Source organism: Mycetomoellerius zeteki, unplaced genomic scaffold, assembly GCF_001594055.1.
Source record: "Mycetomoellerius zeteki isolate Tzet28-1 unplaced genomic scaffold, Tzet1.0 scaffold31, whole genome shotgun sequence".
NCBI classification, from domain to species: domain Eukaryota; kingdom Metazoa; phylum Arthropoda; class Insecta; order Hymenoptera; family Formicidae; genus Mycetomoellerius; species Mycetomoellerius zeteki.
Genome location: NW_017257294.1, coordinates 4982966 through 5000742, shown reverse-complemented (window position 1 = coordinate 5000742; position 17777 = coordinate 4982966). Strand labels below are relative to the sequence as shown.

The 17777-nt window shown below is 34.6% G+C and overlaps 1 protein-coding gene across 3 annotated transcripts; it reads left to right on the top strand.

Moving 5' to 3' along the window:
• Positions 1–136: 136 nt before the first annotated feature.
• Positions 137–17406, top strand: LOC108724759 (lipid storage droplets surface-binding protein 2). 3 transcript variants are annotated; one of them, XM_018451366.1, is made up of 5 exons: positions 137–491; positions 1165–1531; positions 2263–2548; positions 2864–3054; positions 17295–17406. In XM_018451366.1, the coding sequence occupies exons 2-5, from the start codon at positions 1229–1231 to the stop codon at positions 17355–17357; spliced, it is 843 nt and encodes a 280-aa protein (XP_018306868.1). In that variant the 5' UTR covers positions 137–491; positions 1165–1228; the 3' UTR covers positions 17358–17406. The 3 variants fall into 3 exon arrangements, with proteins under 3 accessions (XP_018306868.1, XP_018306870.1, XP_018306869.1); XM_018451367.1 differs by lacking the exon at positions 137–491 and adding an exon at positions 532–799; XM_018451368.1 differs by lacking the exon at positions 17295–17406 and having other exon boundaries at positions 2864–3381.
• Positions 17407–17777: the final 371 nt, after the last annotated feature.

Here is a 17777-nt window from a genome sequence, read left to right as displayed (position 1 = left end):
AAAATTTAATAAATAAATTTTAACAAAATTTATAAAAATTTAAAAACTAAAAAATTTCATATACATGTATACATATATTTAAAAATTTATTTTTATTTGTGTATAGATCGTTTCAGTTTTCACTTTACCGACGCACGATTGCTCCGAAATGAACTATCGAGAACTTAATAACAGTAGCGGCGTAATCTCGTGGCGGACAACAGTATTTCCACTCAATACCGGGTGATAAAAATTGACAGGAAATAGTGTAATCTCGCTAGTACGTTAAAGTGTATAAATAATTGAACTCGCGGTCGTTTGTCGGAGTAAACAAATTTCATAGTGAAATGAGTCAGGGATCAACGTGCAACTGCAGCGATGTTTGAAGAGAGAGACAACGAGAAAAGAGAATAAAAGAGAGAGAAAGTATAACAAAGAGAGAGAGAAATACAAAGCCATAGGGCAGCTGAAGGGAAGCTGGCGTCCAGTGACTGTCGCAACGATCGCGTCGGGTAAGTGTCAAACTAACGATTTCGCTTTATCACATCGATCGGAGCATCTGTCAATTCACAACTGTGACATTGATCTTGAAACGCATATGTACGTTTCTATAACTATACTCCGACGTTTTCATCGATCGAGAACGCGAACAATGAGTCGTAGTAAGCCACGCGCATTCCTACCGCTCACTGCTTTGTACTCCAATCACGATACTAGTTCTCGCTTAGTGTGTTTAAATGAACTTTTTCTTCTTCTTCGCGAACGCCTGCGTGTCCTGCTTGAATTGCAATATATAGCAGAATGTATTAATGGAATCTGAGTTAGTATTTATTATCGAGCTGTAGATAGAATGCTTAATGTAATAATGACACTTATAATGCAATAACAATAGTAAAGAAATTTAATTGACAATGATTTAAATATTATAGTGGAAGACAATTGCTTCTATGTTCGTATACTATTCATTCTTTTTTAAATTTGCATTTTGTATAAATAATTCATGCACACAGTTTATACTTTCATAAAGTTCATAATGCTTTTGTGTCTTTCTTAAATGTTTGTTTAAATTTATTTAATTTCATTTTTATCCAGTTCCACACAATGGTCTTGCTACATTTATTAAAATTATTTTTAAATCAAAAACTTAATTCTAATTGTTAGAATTATAATATCTTATTGTTACAGATTGTGTGGTCTCAAGAATCAAGAGGTTATTCGATGAGAAGAAGGTTTCGATTTAATTATAGCCATGGATGCAGAACTCTCGGATCAATTATATCGAATTCAAGCTGTTGATCGGGCGCGTAAAATACCCAGTGTGAATTACTTGTGGGATAAATCTACAGAGGTGTACGAACGTGTAAAAGGCACAAACACGTTTGTAAATTGGGCTTTTGACACCGTTGAAAGTATGTTGAATACGGTGATAGAGAAGTCCCTGCCAGTTGCTCGACTGATGGAGAAACCAATTTATACGCTGGATAAAACATTGTGCCAGGGCATTGATTTTGTCGAAGGGAACCTGCCGATAATTAAAGAAGAACCCAAACAGGTTATACATATTTCTATCCACAATATGGATCTTTAATTACTTGCGTATAACAAATCAAACTAACAAAGACTCCTTATAAATCAAAAGAAATTGGAAAGAATAAGGGCAATAGGAGTCAGGCGCAGAAGACGTCGCGCAAATAATACACCCATAAAGCGTAAAACTTCTTTATTCTACTAAACGCGCTTGTGTTTCGGCTCACTTTTGAGCCTTTTCAGAGACAACACAAACTAACATATATAAAATGTGAATAAAAGTTATCTTGTCATGGTGAGCTCCCCATGATCACAAAGCACCATATATTTGCCAGTCAGTATCAGATACAGTGAATCACTTTTAGATTTAGTTAGTCTTTTTCGAGATATTTAATCTGTGTCTGATACTGTATCTGATACTAACTGGCAAAAACATATCAAGAACCGGTTTTTGAATTATTAATAGTAATGTTTATGATATGGTGCTTTGTGATCATGGGGAGTTCACCATGACAAGATAACTTTTATTCACATTTTATATATGTTAGTTTGTGTTGTCTCTGAAGAAGGTTCCAAAGTGAGCCGAAACATGTAAGCGCGTTTAGTAGAATAAAGAAGTTTTACGCTTTATGGGTGTATTATTTGCGCGACGTTTTCTGCGCCTGACTCCTACTGCCCTTATTCTTTTCAATTTCTTTTAATTACTTGATTTTAAATTTATAAATGCATTCATCTTTTATATTCTTTCTTTTCCAGATATTAAATCGCACCAAATCTATGGTATCTGAACATCTCCGTCCTGCGGTAAAAACTTTTACCGATTTAAAACGGGAAACCAAGCAGAGAGTAAGGATTATGACTTTACTTACATATTATAAGGTTCACTACCTACGTATCTACAGCTGGCAACAAGCCGACAGGGTCATGTCAACTGAAACTGGTATCAATATTTTGAAGACTGTTGATAACACTACTGATTTTGCTGAAGTTATGTTGAACAAGTACCTACCTCCATCGGAGGAAGAGATTCATACAGATACAGGTAATGTTATGTACCGATTGTTACAAATATAAATTTAACATAATAAAATTAAAATTACGCTACCTAGTAAATTTTTGTTTATGTCTTTAAAATGGAATACATATAAAAATATGGAGTATATAAGAAAAGTGTACTTTTAAACAAAAGTTATTACGCATGCAAAATATGCAACAGCTGAAAAAGACTCTCTTTCTTAAATGCAAGTCAATCGTAATCGTACACAATAGACATAAAATTATATAATAATACCGCATTTAATTAATTAAGCCAGAAAATATTTTTCCTTTAATAATACTAATTAATTTATATTTTTAGAGCGTTTATGTAGCGAACACGTTAAGCTGCATCATACGATGGAAAAATTGAGCGAATTCAGTACACGAGCATACAGACGTATTTATTACGCATTAATGGAGAGGTTGCAGCACATGTATAAGATAGAAATACTTATTTTGGTATTACATGTTCTTGTGATCATTCAGGCGATCAAATTTTTGGAATCGATAGTGAGTTTAATTTTTAAATTACTTAGTGATTGCCTCTTTTCGTCTTAGAGATACGTTCTAGTCCGTTTTATAATCGTATATGCAATAGCACTTAAGAAATCAGACTATTTTTATTACTTTTACACGAAATTATTCCCGAGTATATTTTACTTGCAAACTGCGAATTTTACTTAATGAGAACGTCGTGAAACGTGTGACTATTCGCGGAATAATTTCATGGTCCAAAATGGATTAAAAAGAAGTTGTGCTCTCAGCCATGATATATGGCAACTTTTTCTCATGATATTTCGCATTTGCACATTTCCGACTTTTTAAATAATCTTCCAACTGCCGTTTATTAAGAGAAATAATCCAATTATTTTTAAGAAGAAACTAAATCTCTATATATATAAACTAATTTTATAGAGATACTACTCTTTTTAAATATATAGGATGTTTTAATGCTCTTTCTCTTAATCGTGAACATTAACCTAAATTAAAATTTCTAAATCTAACTATTTAAATTAAAATTAAATTTTAATATAATAAAACGTTAAATTTTGAATCATAAACTTTTAAATTAAAAATTAGGAGATTTTGGTACATTAAATAAGGAAATATAAGAAATCATAGAGTTTATGATAAATTATTTAAAATGGCATTTTAATTTAAAATTACCAAAAAATATAATAGCAAAAGGAAATACATGTAATAATGGTTATATTATATAATATCTTGTGTATTTATTATCGTTTTTCCTTTGCCGTGTTTTAAATGTGTGACATAGGCTAAAAGAAAGAGAAAAATATCCCTGTTTAAGCATTTATCTTTATATGTATTTAACCATTATGTGTTATACTCAGATTTTTAATCTAGTTAATAATGTTTCTAATGTGTGTGCTGGTCGGATTGTTAGATTGTATATTGCGAGGACGAATCAGTAAAGCGATTATCGTTGTTCTTTTTTTAAGAATATAGCACGATATTTTTCGATAAGACTTGTCCGTGTTTTCAAAGTATAGCTGCGCTTTTCGTACCCTGTTATCATATGACGGGCATACGTACTCGAAAGGCGTGGTACTCGCACATGACATAAACGCTTAATAATGTTTTATTTCTGCTACTTCTTTTTGTTATTTAGATTCGTATGTAAGGTTTGTTTTTTTACGCAGATAGACTATTTAATAAAATCTAATGTTAATGTTGAGCAAAATTGATCCCAAATAGATAACAGCATTTTATTGCAGTATAGTTGATCTAGACATTAGTGCAATAATATATGTGTCTAGGAATAATTACGGATGTTAAAACAAGTTGAAAATTAAGATTTTAACTATAATGACTGTGATGAAGAAAAATGATTAATTTATTCCTATTTTATATCATGTCATGTTATTTTGACTTGGATAACATAAATGTGAATAAATTAAGCATTATAAATATAAGATTTTGCACACTTGATAATATTAGAAAAAAGAATTATATAATAAAAATATATATAATTACATTAAGCAAAATGATTTGTAATTAGAGTGCAAAAATTCGTTTCATACATATGTAATATATACGAGTGTTTATTTCATAAAAATATTTGTATGTTATTTTGAATTAATTGTCTCTTTCTCTTGCGTGACGAAGTTAATAAAAAAAATAGAAAAGTTTCTGTTTGGTTTAACGAATGATGGACTCAAAAATAACTACCATAATAAGTTTCAACTTGGAAAATGTCGTAAAGTTTCATAACTTTTGCACTCTATTTATGACAAAGCGATCAGTGACTTATAAGGCGAATAGACTACAATGATTGTACTCACATTAACGTTACGTAAATCTGCAATCGTTTTCATTCTCTGTACTTACTAATGTATTTGTATAAATAATTGCAATTAAAAACCTACTATCGAGACATATTTATTTACCCTATGTTCGCGCTTGTTGCATATTAGTCTTGTTTGTAACGAACGCGTTTAACGTATGATCAGCGTTGAAATTGTTATAGCAAAACAGTAAACAGTCGATATAGAAATCCGATTATCCGGTCACGACTGCTTTTTTTTAAACAAACCATTTCTCAAAGAGTTGGTCTCAAGTCGAGAGATAAGATAAGAGGCTCTCGAGGCACCGAGCGTTGAAGAAACGAGAGTATATTTTTCTGATGTCAGTGTCGGAGCATTTATCACGTCCCGTCTTGCGATCCGTGGAAAACCGGGATGAAGTGATGCGCGATGGCATCGTATATGCGAAACATTCGGCAAACTCGTAGCGAGAGAAAATACGCGCTCATGTAATCGCCGGCGATACGATGGCAGGGCTCTCGCAGTCTTCATTATGGTATCTTCGTAGTCGTTTCACGTTTAATTCCGTTGCAAGCCTAGGAAGAATATGATGAAGAGGAGATTAACACGTACGGAGCTGTCATGAACATTTTTCATCAAATGAAAGACTACTTCATATCTCAGCGGAAAATCAATGAAAGCTTATACACCTTTTTAATTATGTGTCTATTTTTTATTTGATCGAAATTAATATATTTCTCAGTTTTTTCTCTCTCTTTTCTTTCTATTCTCTCTTTCTATGTTACATATAATAATAGATTCTCAAATATTATAATAATTAAGTTGTCTCTACTAAACGATTATTAATCCATTGCGGATAAAAAAACTCGAGGGTTTTATTCGTCAATGTTAACTGGCTAAAAATATATAAAGATATAAATATACTTTCTATTATTCTCGCATTTATCTACGAAGCAACATCCATATAAAATACATCTGACAGGTATTTATGCCAGATGTATCTGCTTGCTCGTCACTTACTCATTTAAGTTTATTCTTTACGTCGTGTAAAACGCAGTACTGGCATATCCGTGGTTTAGGCATATGTAACGGACAATATAACGTCACATTAATCATCGGAAGTCAACGCGCGTTTCTCTGTGCCTCTTAAAACGTCATTCTTCCTGCCGGCCTCATCACAGCGTGTGCATTTGTGAACGGACGGACGTCTTTTCATTAACGTGCTCGCAGATAATCCTGATGTACTACTGCTTGGATGTATGCGATGCGCGCTGCAACTTTCTCGAGGAATGCGGTTTGATGGGTGTAGCGTTGCGAAAAGAGAAAGAAATGACCATTTAATGTTGAAGCGATGCTTACGTACGCGTTATACTGAGTTGTAATGTATGCGAAGGTTACTTCAAAAAATTGGAAATAGGGTCTTGAATCATAAAGCAGCGGTTCTCAAAATTCTTAATCTAGCTTGTTAAATATTTGAAAAATCACTAATTACTTTAAATATAAATTTATTACAATTAAAATAAATACAAATTAAAAAATTTTATTTACTTTATTTTTAATTCAAGATATCTTCTTTTTTAATGAAATGATAATTAAATGTCGAATGCAAATAATATTTAAATATGATTATAAAGACGGATTTGAAACTTAATCAAGTTTTATTCCATATCATAGTCTCCTGCATAAAAATATGGTTAAAATAATGAGTAAAAATATTAAAATTAATGAATTATATATTTTCTGGAATATAAATAACTAAAATGTTTTAATGTATGTGAGTCAGTATTATTAAATGTTAGAGAATTAACAGAAAAAAATATTTTACTATTATTTTTAATATTATTTAATATTATCTAAATTAATATTATTACGACCGAGTGGAGATCTCGTCGTTATCCCTCGAATTAGGAATAAAATAAAGATCGATTCATGTCAACAGTTCCAACTCATCATCCTTTAAATAATAGCGATTTCCCAGCGATATTTGTGAATCGTTTCTGACAGCGAATGTTCCTCTATCTCTCCCGAATATTGTAACGTATACAATAAATTCAAGTTAAATTTTTTTTAAACGGAGTTTAAAAATCGCGAGATCCCTGAATGCACGCTATTTTGTTTATTACTCGTGAGAATCTCCCGCGTACGCAAGTATCCGCGAGAGCTCGCGATGAACGAATCCAACAGACGTAACAATATTTAAATAAAATTTTAATTCTTATAAAATTAACAAAAAAATAGCTGTAAATGTAGGTATATAAAAGCAATTAAAAAAATTTGTAATTTAGAAATAAATGAGGAAACTATTATACTTTAGGAAAAATATCCATTTTAATATATTGCACTGAGAGAAAAATGTCAAAGTATTGCGAAGCAAATGTTACTTACGAAGTTTTCTTTGATATTTATTAGTTATGAAAAAGTTTAATTATGATGACGAAATATATTTCTGTGAAATATATCTCATTAATTGTAAAAACATAAAATAGCTTATGTGCTGAGAATAAAATATTATTTCATCGTATTTAAATAAAGATTTATTTCAGTGAAATAAATATATTTCTTACAAATAAATTTTTAAGTATCTTTTTCTCTGTGTATCATTGAAAATATTAGATTCTGAATAAGAAGTTGTTTTATTGGAGTTTAAGAGTAACAATTGTAGAAAGCTTCAAGACTTTTTTAGCCTCTTTTTAATTTGTTTTTATACCGTTCTTTTACCTTTCAATATTTCCAATAGTTTCAAAATTATTGATTTTGAAGCCCTTTTGTTCACGCGAGATCCCTGAATGCACGCTACTGTGCCCATGTAGCTATAAATTCTTAGACCTTCATAAAGTTTGAAGACTTTCAAGATGTGTCAAGACTTTAGCGCTATCGATACTTTACGGAAGTTCTAAAGTATGTTACTGCTAAGAATTTCTTTTTTAATTCCTCCATAGGGGATCAATATATCCCAGAGACTTCAAACAATTCTACAAAAATTCTTCCTGAAAGTATTTTTCATGTATGTGCAATGCGAAAATTCTTCGATTATAAATATTAATGCAATGTTTTTGTTTAATACTTCGTTGAATTTATTATTTAAGCTGATAATATAATTTCAATTCGTACATTGAAATTAATATAACATGATCTGAATTTAAAAAAGTTCATTTACTTGATAAAATAGTGATAAGAAATATTCTGATATTTATTCTTTATCTTGGCATGCTTTAAGATATATGATGTCACAAAGTAAAGACAGAAAAGGACAAAACAATCCAATTATTCATCGCAGACGCTCGGCGTATACGGTCCACGATTCAATGAACATCGACGCTGAAAAACATCGAGAACTAGCAGTGCTTTTCGCATGTGAGTAAATCATCAGTACACATCCCCGACAAAGATACGCGTGGGTTGCACAGAACACACGTGTTCGCGAATTTTCGCTGGTCGCGTCGCGGTCTCGTAAACAGCTTCTTGCCAAGGTGCGCGCTTTCCCGGTGGTTGCGAGCCGTTTTAGAAACTATAATGGATTATGGAAGGCGGTCTCTGGCCCGGCTGGTGGTTAGTTATACAGGCGGCAAGGAGGGCTTCCGTACCCGCTGAAAGATCTATGGCGGGGTGGTAGATAAGCTATGTTTCATAAGCAGAGATGTTATCTTCATAAAAGCTGTAGGTCGATGCCTTCTTCCGCCGGTAGTCGGCTCGTATCACGCGCTATATACAACGTGTACATCACGGAATATACTACGTTGCGTACCTATACAGCTATTTGTACCCCAATATATGAATGCATGCCGAATAAACAGTACGCTGATGGATCTTTTTAAAATAAAATTGATTTTTGTACGAAAGATATATTTATCGTGTCATGTCTCACGTATGTACATTTGTTTGCATCGAAAGTATCAATGTAGAAATATACGTCGCTCGTAAAGATTTTACTTTGAACAATTTTTGGAGAGTATCTCGTATATCAAATGAAGAAATAAGTCACTCCTTTCGCGCGATCGTAGTCACTTCACTCCGTCTAACAAAGAGGAGAGTAACGTAGCTAATCTTCCGCTGTGGATTCTTCCAGTTCTCCATGCAATTCTTTTCCCATTGCCGCAACTGCGCTGGCGCCTGCGGCAGTGTCATTTATCGCACGTGCCGCGCGAGGAAATAAAAAAAGTTCTTGCAATTTCCAACCTGTGGCATCCTTTATCCGACCGTCGACCTTACGGTAAGCACGTAACGCGGGTATTTCATCGAGCTCTCACTCTGGCAGCCTCCTTTTTGTGCCGTGGCGCGACCGACGACCGCTCAAAAAGCGCCGGGTACAGTTCTTGGACAGGGTCCAACGACCGAAAGGAGAAATTGGTTCCAGCGCGTAGCGTGAAACCGCGAAGCTCGCGGTAAATAGTCGTATTTAAAGAAAAAGCCGGCCGGCGATAAACGAACGACACTGCACTGTGCAACGCCGCACCGGGGCGGGATGGCTGGCTTCCACAAACTGTCTCTTTAGCTACCGGCCCGCTTAGAAACGCCAGTGAAATTTTAATAGATGAGAATTTTTCGCATCGCCCTGGAACTTTTAATGAACCGCAAGCTCTCTCTCTCTCTCTTTCTCTCTCTCTCTCTGCCGACGCTGCATCCGGAAAGTAAGAATGCCTATATATCTTTAACGAATATCGACAATTCGTGAGAACGTGCGCAAAGTACTTCTTCTCTTGATTACGCATATTTCAATTCCTGACGTTCCAGTATCTTAGTTGGGTCTTGTCCAGAAATTTTAGTTGCATATTGTTGTAAATAATAATTTATTTTACGTTAATAATTTTGAAACTTTAATGTTTGACTGGAAAGGGAATAAAATATTTTTTAGTTGAATATTTATTTCGCAAATATTAAAAATATTTTATTTTACTTTTCTACATCATATTGATTTATTCATGTGTTCCTATTTGTGATGCGAAGAATATTTTTTTCTACATCCGCATTTTTACATCTGAATACATATTATAAAATTGTAATATATATATGCATGACAGAGAGTTATTGTCGGCAATTATATACTCCATATATATTTTTTGCCTAGCATATTTTTCCATCTCTATATGCTCAAAGACACCGGTTGTGTAGTGCCGTACTTATGAATATGCTATTTTCCAGTGCAGACGCGCATACTATGTTTATTCCTGAGTGATCAATACTGGATGCAACGGCCGAGTCACTCGGAGTTAGAATCGATATCCTATCGTGCTTTTACCGCAGATCCGGTAATACCTCTAACGCGTTTTTCGCAAACGCTGTAATGCGAATTCGATAATGTCGAAGAAAACCAGAACAGGTTACATATGTCTGTATTGGTTGCGTTTTTGCATTGTAATACTATCAATCATTTTGTTAGAAGCACTATTTAAACTGTAAGAATACAAGCATTCTGTAATAATATAAAGTTACATAAAAATTACACAATTGAAACAATATCGCATTTTAAATAATTAACGTTTTTTCTTGAAACATATTTGTGTAACAAAAAGAAAAAAGTAAAGAAACATTTTTCAGTTAAAATAGAGGTAAATCAATTCAACACTAGAACGGCTGATAGTGCCATTATGGCTCCATTAATAATTTTTATTTTTATCCTTTTTATATTAGATATACAAAATATAAAAAATATATAAATATAATATAAATAATTTTAATAAGATAAATAATATCACAAAATAAAACTATTCTCTAACCGAAAATAAGGATGGATAAAGAATTACCTTTGGCAGTTCTAGCGAAAAACATTGACCGTTACAATGTTTAAGGTTGATGCAACGGTTTTCCACTAATAAATATGTTGTCGTTTACGCAACAGATCTAATTTTGGTTTTACTTTGAGTTAAAAAAATTTAATTTACTTATGCTGTATGTTATATAGCTTGCACGTTAGTAATTATATAATGTAATTACGTTTCCTGTTTTATTGCATATTTTCGTTAATTAGCAGCAGTAAATACAAATAGTAATATTTCTCAATTCTATCGAATGACTGGAAAGTAATTCAGTAAGATACAAAATGTCAAACATTATAAACATTGACATATAATTAGTTACACGAACAATCAATGCATTAGTCTTATATACGTAACATTTGACTCGATATACATATATCTCTTTGCTGCAAATATTATGAGCTAAAGCAAGAATCTGTTCACCCACGATTTATTTATTTTCTTCACGGCTTTTTTTTTAAAGGAGAGTAGTTTATCCTGCTGTGAATGTGTAATTAAAATTTGCGCGGGCTTGCGGTTATTACATGGGGAATCCGCCGACACGTAAAATCATGCAAAATATCCAGCGTAAAAGCTTTGCCGTCAACTCGTCTCCGAACAGCGCACAGTTAATGCACTGGAAGTGAAATAGCAGCTGTTCCAATTTAAATTCGAAATACGAGTGTGCCCGTGATCTGCTTGAAGACAAACGTTAAAGTTTACGATAACAAAAAGGAAAAAAAACACCAAGGAAGTAAAAGTATACTGAATATGATGATTAAAACTTTGGGCTTGGTAGCTTATTTGTCGCAGTTTACAACAAATATACGGAACATGTGTAATCATTATTAATTTATTCCTGATTATGCATTATTAATATCAAAGTGATCCCAATTTTTCTATTTATAGTAGTGCTCGATTAATTAGACATTTCGTGTATTTATCCAACGAAAATACTTTCAGTTCTTTACAAAAGTACTTCACGTTTTTTTATACTTCATTTTTGCGTCCTGACGACACTACGCGTACTTTCACCGCGACAAATTGTGAGGATCGATAGACGTCTCTCAACCCTCTGTAGCACCCTCCGCTCCCCTACACCCCTTGGACTATTTAATATTTATTTATTCAAATATTCGTCGTGGCCCGTTTCCACGTGTGCGCAACGTCGACGTTGACGGCGATACTCTGTGCCGTGACATTCGCCGCGTCGACGGAATTTTACATTTTTTTCCATGGACTTGGGCTTATGGTCACGTCGACGCTTTCCACCCGTTTCATTTCACGATTAATGCACGACGCAACGTGTTCGCGAGGCACAAAAATGTAAAATCCTGTAACGATCGTTGGTTTTAAGACCGTTACACGTCGCCGCTTCTCATCTCTTTATTCCAATATCTTTGGAATGTTATCTTCTGTTTATTTAGAATTTGCTTCTCTTTAAACTTCGTAATTATGTTTAACTTCGTATTAGGCGTGCAAAAAGGGTTTATTGTTCGAGAAAACCAGACAAGCGTCAGAAAGTTTGCCAACTCTATTCGTTTCTCGTAATTTATTCTTTAATTCCCTTAACAATCGGGAATTGATTTACAACTTGGCTCTCCGTATCTAAAGAAATAAAATTCCGACATTATGGGATTAATAGTTTCCGAGAGGGTGTTGTATTGAGCGGGGGCCGCATGATGCTTCCACGTTCAACTTCGCAACTTTGGGCGACGTTAAAAACGTTATTAGGGCTGCTATCACTTAGTCGGGCGCGAACTTCCGCGTGTAAAAACTCACGATCGACAACTCGCGCAAAGTCGCGACGGAGAAACCGACGAAGGAAGAGAAACTTCCTTGCTGCTTCTCCTATTGGGAAGCGTTTCCATGGATGCGGTATCGCGTCATCGTCGTTATCGGAAACCTTTAACAGGCCTTCGAGTCTGTTAGAAGTGACGCCTGTATTAATTTGTTCTCATAACTGTGGCGAAGAGCTTTTAGGAAAAGGAGAAAAAAAAACGGAAGGGTGGTGTCTACTGCGGGGTTGGTGGAAGAAGCTTGGACGATGGCCGTGAGCATTTCCGCAGACAATTTATTTGACCGGTTGGAACGATCAAACTTTTTCCCCGGGACCATGTGAAAAATAACACCGCCGAAAGCGTCCTGCTGGAACAACGGGACTATGTCCGGTATCAGCTCAACACTGCGCGGCGCGATCGACGACCTACGAGAAGGAATGAAAGGCAACCGTAAGCTTGGGGAAACTAAAGCTCCCCTTGACGGCTTTCGTAGCTTTCGTCGTTTTCCTCCTTTTCTTCCCAGCCACTCTAACTCGAACTACATCGAAGAAACTGTGGTAACTTCGGCGAATATCAAAGCACGTATACCTTCGGTTATGTGTCTTGACTTTCATTCCTTTCAGCACCGAATGAGATTTTATCTGGTTAATTTTACTCTTATCTGCACTACAATAGAGAAGCTCCTCTGATGAATAAAACCGGTTTGATCTTTTTAATATTTAAGTTATAACGCTACCGAGAGTTATTCCGCTTTTAGATTGATATTTCTTGTATAAGAGATAAGAGAGAGATTCTGAAATTTTTTTAATAATTATGTTCTCTATATGAAATATTTGGTTTTTTAGCACTTTTTTATTTTATAATAATTCATTTAATTCATTTAGTGAGTAAGAAACGTAATTTTGGTATTAAACAATGCAAAATAAATGTTATTAACGCAGTATATTAGTTATTATAATTGGGAAGAATCTCAATTAATTAATTAATAATATTAATTATACACAATGTTTTAGTTAATTAATTTTACTATATTTGTTTAAACAAATTCTATTCGTCTTAAACGTTTTATTAATGAAACAATTATGCTATTTTATTCCTTCAGCTAATAATTTGTTTATGTTCAAATTTTTCTTTTTAAGAAGAAGACTTATTTAATATAGTTTACAGTTTTATAATAACATCCCAAGATTGAAAAGTTATCGTTCACATCTGATACAAATTCTCACAATGTAGGACATTTACTTCGATAAGCAAGTGCAAAGAAACTTGCTTTTACTCATGTAAGCAAATTGTATGATCCAAGAGTAATTTTTCAAGAGATAGATTCCGCTCACGCGATCAGTTTGCATTCGCAATACGTGGGTATGATTACAACATCACGGTTCTTAACGACTCAACGCGCCACAATAACGGATTGTAATTTTATTTACGCGGATCGCGCGGCGCCAGCTTTATTTATCGACGCAAAACTCAAGTACGCGCGCTGCATTCTCGCCCGTCACTTCCAATCTCGAGATCCGCGGCCGGCATTAAAATTTCATCCGCGGAGCGAGAGAGTAATTACGCGGGAAAAAGTTAAAAAGTAATGTTACAGCGAAACGCCAGAAGTCCCCGCAAGAATGGCGCGTAAACTTCTTAATCGTATTACCCGAGGAAATACGCATCCGGCTACATTATTTAAGACAGCGCGGTTGATTGCACGAGCCAGCATCTCGCCCAGAATTAGATACCACCACCTTCCAGATGCTCTTACAATTCCGCCGATGCAAAACTATTATTGCCAAGTGGGAGAAACTCTCGTTTGATCTAACTGATTGTGAATTGCATTCAATGGCACTTGACATTAAAAAGAAAATGATAAATTTCTCATTCTTCACAAAATTATCTTTTCCATCCTTTAAAACTGCAATATCTCGGTGAAAGATTTAAGCGAATCATTAGTCTTACAATGATCCATCAAGGGCGAACCGTATAAATTCGATTTTATGCGCAACGTCGCGATTGCGCGAGCGAACATTTCCTCTGGTTGTCGAACTACTAAGTTTCGTGCGAAGCACGATATATAGTTCCCGTATATACTTAGCGATGTACTTCGTGATGGAGGCTCTTTGACGCACGGTCGTTAAGCACGTAGCAAGCCGAGATACGTTCGGCGAGGAACAACGATCCGATGAAATATTCTCGCGGCGCGACAGCATCTCGTTACCGCGTTGCTTCATCCTCCCGCTGTTTCCACGCTATTCCTGATTCTTATATACCGGTGTTGCGCGCACCAGTCTGCATTACGAAATTAAGTCCGAAGAGCCCGGGAGGCGGTAAAGGCATTCAACGATTTCCACTTTCTCGCCATTAGCCGGTGTACCTGGCCGATCGATAAGGAACAGATCTCGTCGTTTTCTATTTTTGCCAGGCGTCCAATCACTTGGCAGTGCACGATTGGTACTTACTTAATGATCAGATGGTTCTTTTCCAATATTTTCACGAAATTAGAAATTGTATGTGCGCGGAAAATTAAAGGCAGAATAATTTTCTTTGTCAAAAACCAATTTTATTATAAATAGATATAAACTTTTAAACATGATATATCGTGGATGTAGCTAAGGGTGGACCGGGAGAAGCCCTTCTAAATCTTAAAGAACAAGAATAATAATTAAAACTGCTTAAACGGAGACCATACTTAATGAGTATTCACAAGAAATTAGTTTTGAAAAGGAAAAAAGAAGTGGAGATGAAAGTTATAGAAAAACTTTCTGAGAATCCAAATGGCTAGTGTTATCAACTTAAATTTTTTCAGTTTGAAGAATTAGTTTACAATTTTAAGAGAAAAATGAAGTAAATTAGTAAATTAAATATGTGTGATCTTTTTTTACCTGCTAGTAATTAATTAAAAATAATAATATAAAACAAAACAAATTCAATAATCCATATCATTCGATTACCTCCCCCAAATTCAAAAACCTCAATTCTAATTTGCTTTCCCCTCTTTCCTCTAAATAAAATCTCCGTATGTATTAAATTTCCTAGATTGCTGTATTAAACAAAATATTATCACATTGCATTACAATCAAACAAAATATTACAATATATGTAAAGATATTAATAAGCAGTAGTGTTAAATTACAATTTTGTTAAATTATTTCAAATTTAGTAAGCCTTATTTCTGTTCTTACTTTTATATATTATCTCGAAATTACAGAATTAATAAGTAATAATTTATTACATAACGTTATTACATAATTTGCATTACGCGCGTAATAAAACACGACCTAATGTAGGTACCATTTATTCTATACCGACGCTGATATCAAAAACCTATGAAGAAAAACTGCGCGTTAACATTTACGATCGTGCGTAATAAATTACATTTCTTCAGGTATCTATGATGAGAAAAGTTACGACGCGCAATAAAACGTAACAGTTTATATTATGATTTACATAGATTGCGTTAAAGCTATTAGCACTGCAAAAGAGTTCGTACGGTATACCTCGCGAGCATTTATTCGCAACGTTTGTAAACCAGCCACGAAGAAAATTTTACGCTTGCGAAGCATGTGTCGGAGTTACGCAATTGCTTCGTTCTAGTAGTAACACTAGTAGTAACACCGAACACTAGTAACTTTGTTAAAGAAGAAAGTAGAATTTAGGTAAACTGGTGTCTTAAAGTGGATTAAACAAATAAACGTTTCTATCGCTCGGTAATCTTCGCGTACAAAAGCGCATTTCATCTTTTATAATTATTCGCCGCGGGATATAAAAGTTTTAATCTCGCTTGATTATTACACCAGCTCACCGTCTCATCTTCGTTTTTATTAGTACTTAATCTCGGAAGAATAGTCGTATCTGTAAAGCGCGTCCACTAAAACACGGATTCCTACTTTCTTGCAGCACTCTGATACATATCTGCGACAAGAGAGACATAAAATGTATTTGTTAATTTACTCTGGCGACACATCTCTCCGCATGTATTAAATTTTTATAAAGAATGGCAATGCGAGTACGTACTTATGCGCCAAATTATTCCGACAAAAATTGATAAACACGCGTGAGAAATATATTACGCAACAGGATGTAATTATAATTAATAATATGGAGTTTCTAAAGGTTATAATAATCATTTGCGATCTTAAGAAAATTTATGTTATAGGTACATTTCGACCATCAAGTGGAACAAGACAATGATTGTATCAGCCGCATTTATAGTCCACGTGGTTATAACGATTCTCCATATGTTTTGGATCTGGCGGCCGACAAAAACCACCCTCCTCGTGGCAAACATCGTTTATCATTTTCAATAACGCTTTCCTCCTTGCTTTACTTCGCGTTCAGCGCGTTGACGCGACGAATGCCTTGAAAAATTCGTTGCTAATTAGTTTCGGATCAATACGCGATTAATCATAATCTATCAATTTGGGAATCGTCTGCCAATTTACTAGACTCCTATTTACTATCTATGATCAGAACATGGTCAATTCAATTGATAACAAGCTAGGTATATCCATTTATGTTCACGTTGTATCTTTCTCGATTAATTAACTTAATTCTATCGGCTTTAATAATTTTTCTACTTTAATATCAACTTTTACAGAAGATTACTTATTTAACATATCACTTTATTTACGTAACTTTGCCACGTAACTATTCAAAGTTGTACAATTTATTAAAGATGCAGGGATATCGTGAATAACAAATGCGATATCATGCATCGCAATGTACGATCGATATCTGCACGTTGAAATAACAATGACCGTCTCGGATAAACAAGATCTCGCTTTTCGCCAAATGTCTACTTATGTTCAACGCATAGCGATGATGTATCGTCGCAATGGGAGGAAAACCGATATACCGCGCGTAAGAAGTTGCACGCGAGCAGCATAAATCACACGACGAAAACAAAATCTAAATGCCACCGTTCTATTCCCTCAAGTCATGTGATGCGTTCTTTCTTCTTTTAGGTCGTCGGTTACCATGCGACCCTCAAAGCGGAAGGAAAAACGGAAGCTGCGAGTCGCTACTAAAGAGACGCGATGCCGGAAGTCATTGGCTACTACGAGAACGCGATTTAGGTCCCACAAAATACTCCTTAGAGCCCAAAGTCCGTTCCAATTAACCCGTCACGTTGTACGTGATATTAGTTGGATGTTGACAGTGGCTCCGATAGGATCTCTCGACAGCCTGTGTATCTCGCACTCGCTTATTATTCATTAAACTACAACCAAGCAAGCCTCGTCAAGGCAGGTCGTCTCGCGCTCTATTCGATGCAACGCGAATTTCCCGACACGGATAACATGAAGACAGTTTGTTTACACTTACGAAAAACGAAGAATAACAGCTCGTGTGAAATTACCGATACGAACAAATTTAATATTTATTATTTTACAGCATTTCAGGATATCAGCGTTCAAATCAGTATTTAAAGATATTATTGATTTTTAATC

What these genes read in the sequence shown, in the direction of transcription:
- LOC108724759 (XM_018451366.1), top strand. Translation starts at nt 1,229, where the DNA reads ATGGATGCAGAACTCTCGGATCAATTATATCGAATTCAAGCTGTTGAT. An exon ending in TTAAAGAAGAACCCAAACAG is followed by an intron (nt 1,532 to 2,262) that starts GTTATACATATT and finishes TTTCTTTTCCAG; the next exon opens with ATATTAAATCGCACCAAATC. An exon ending in AGAGATTCATACAGATACAG is followed by an intron (nt 2,549 to 2,863) that starts GTAATGTTATGT and finishes TTATATTTTTAG; the next exon opens with AGCGTTTATGTAGCGAACAC.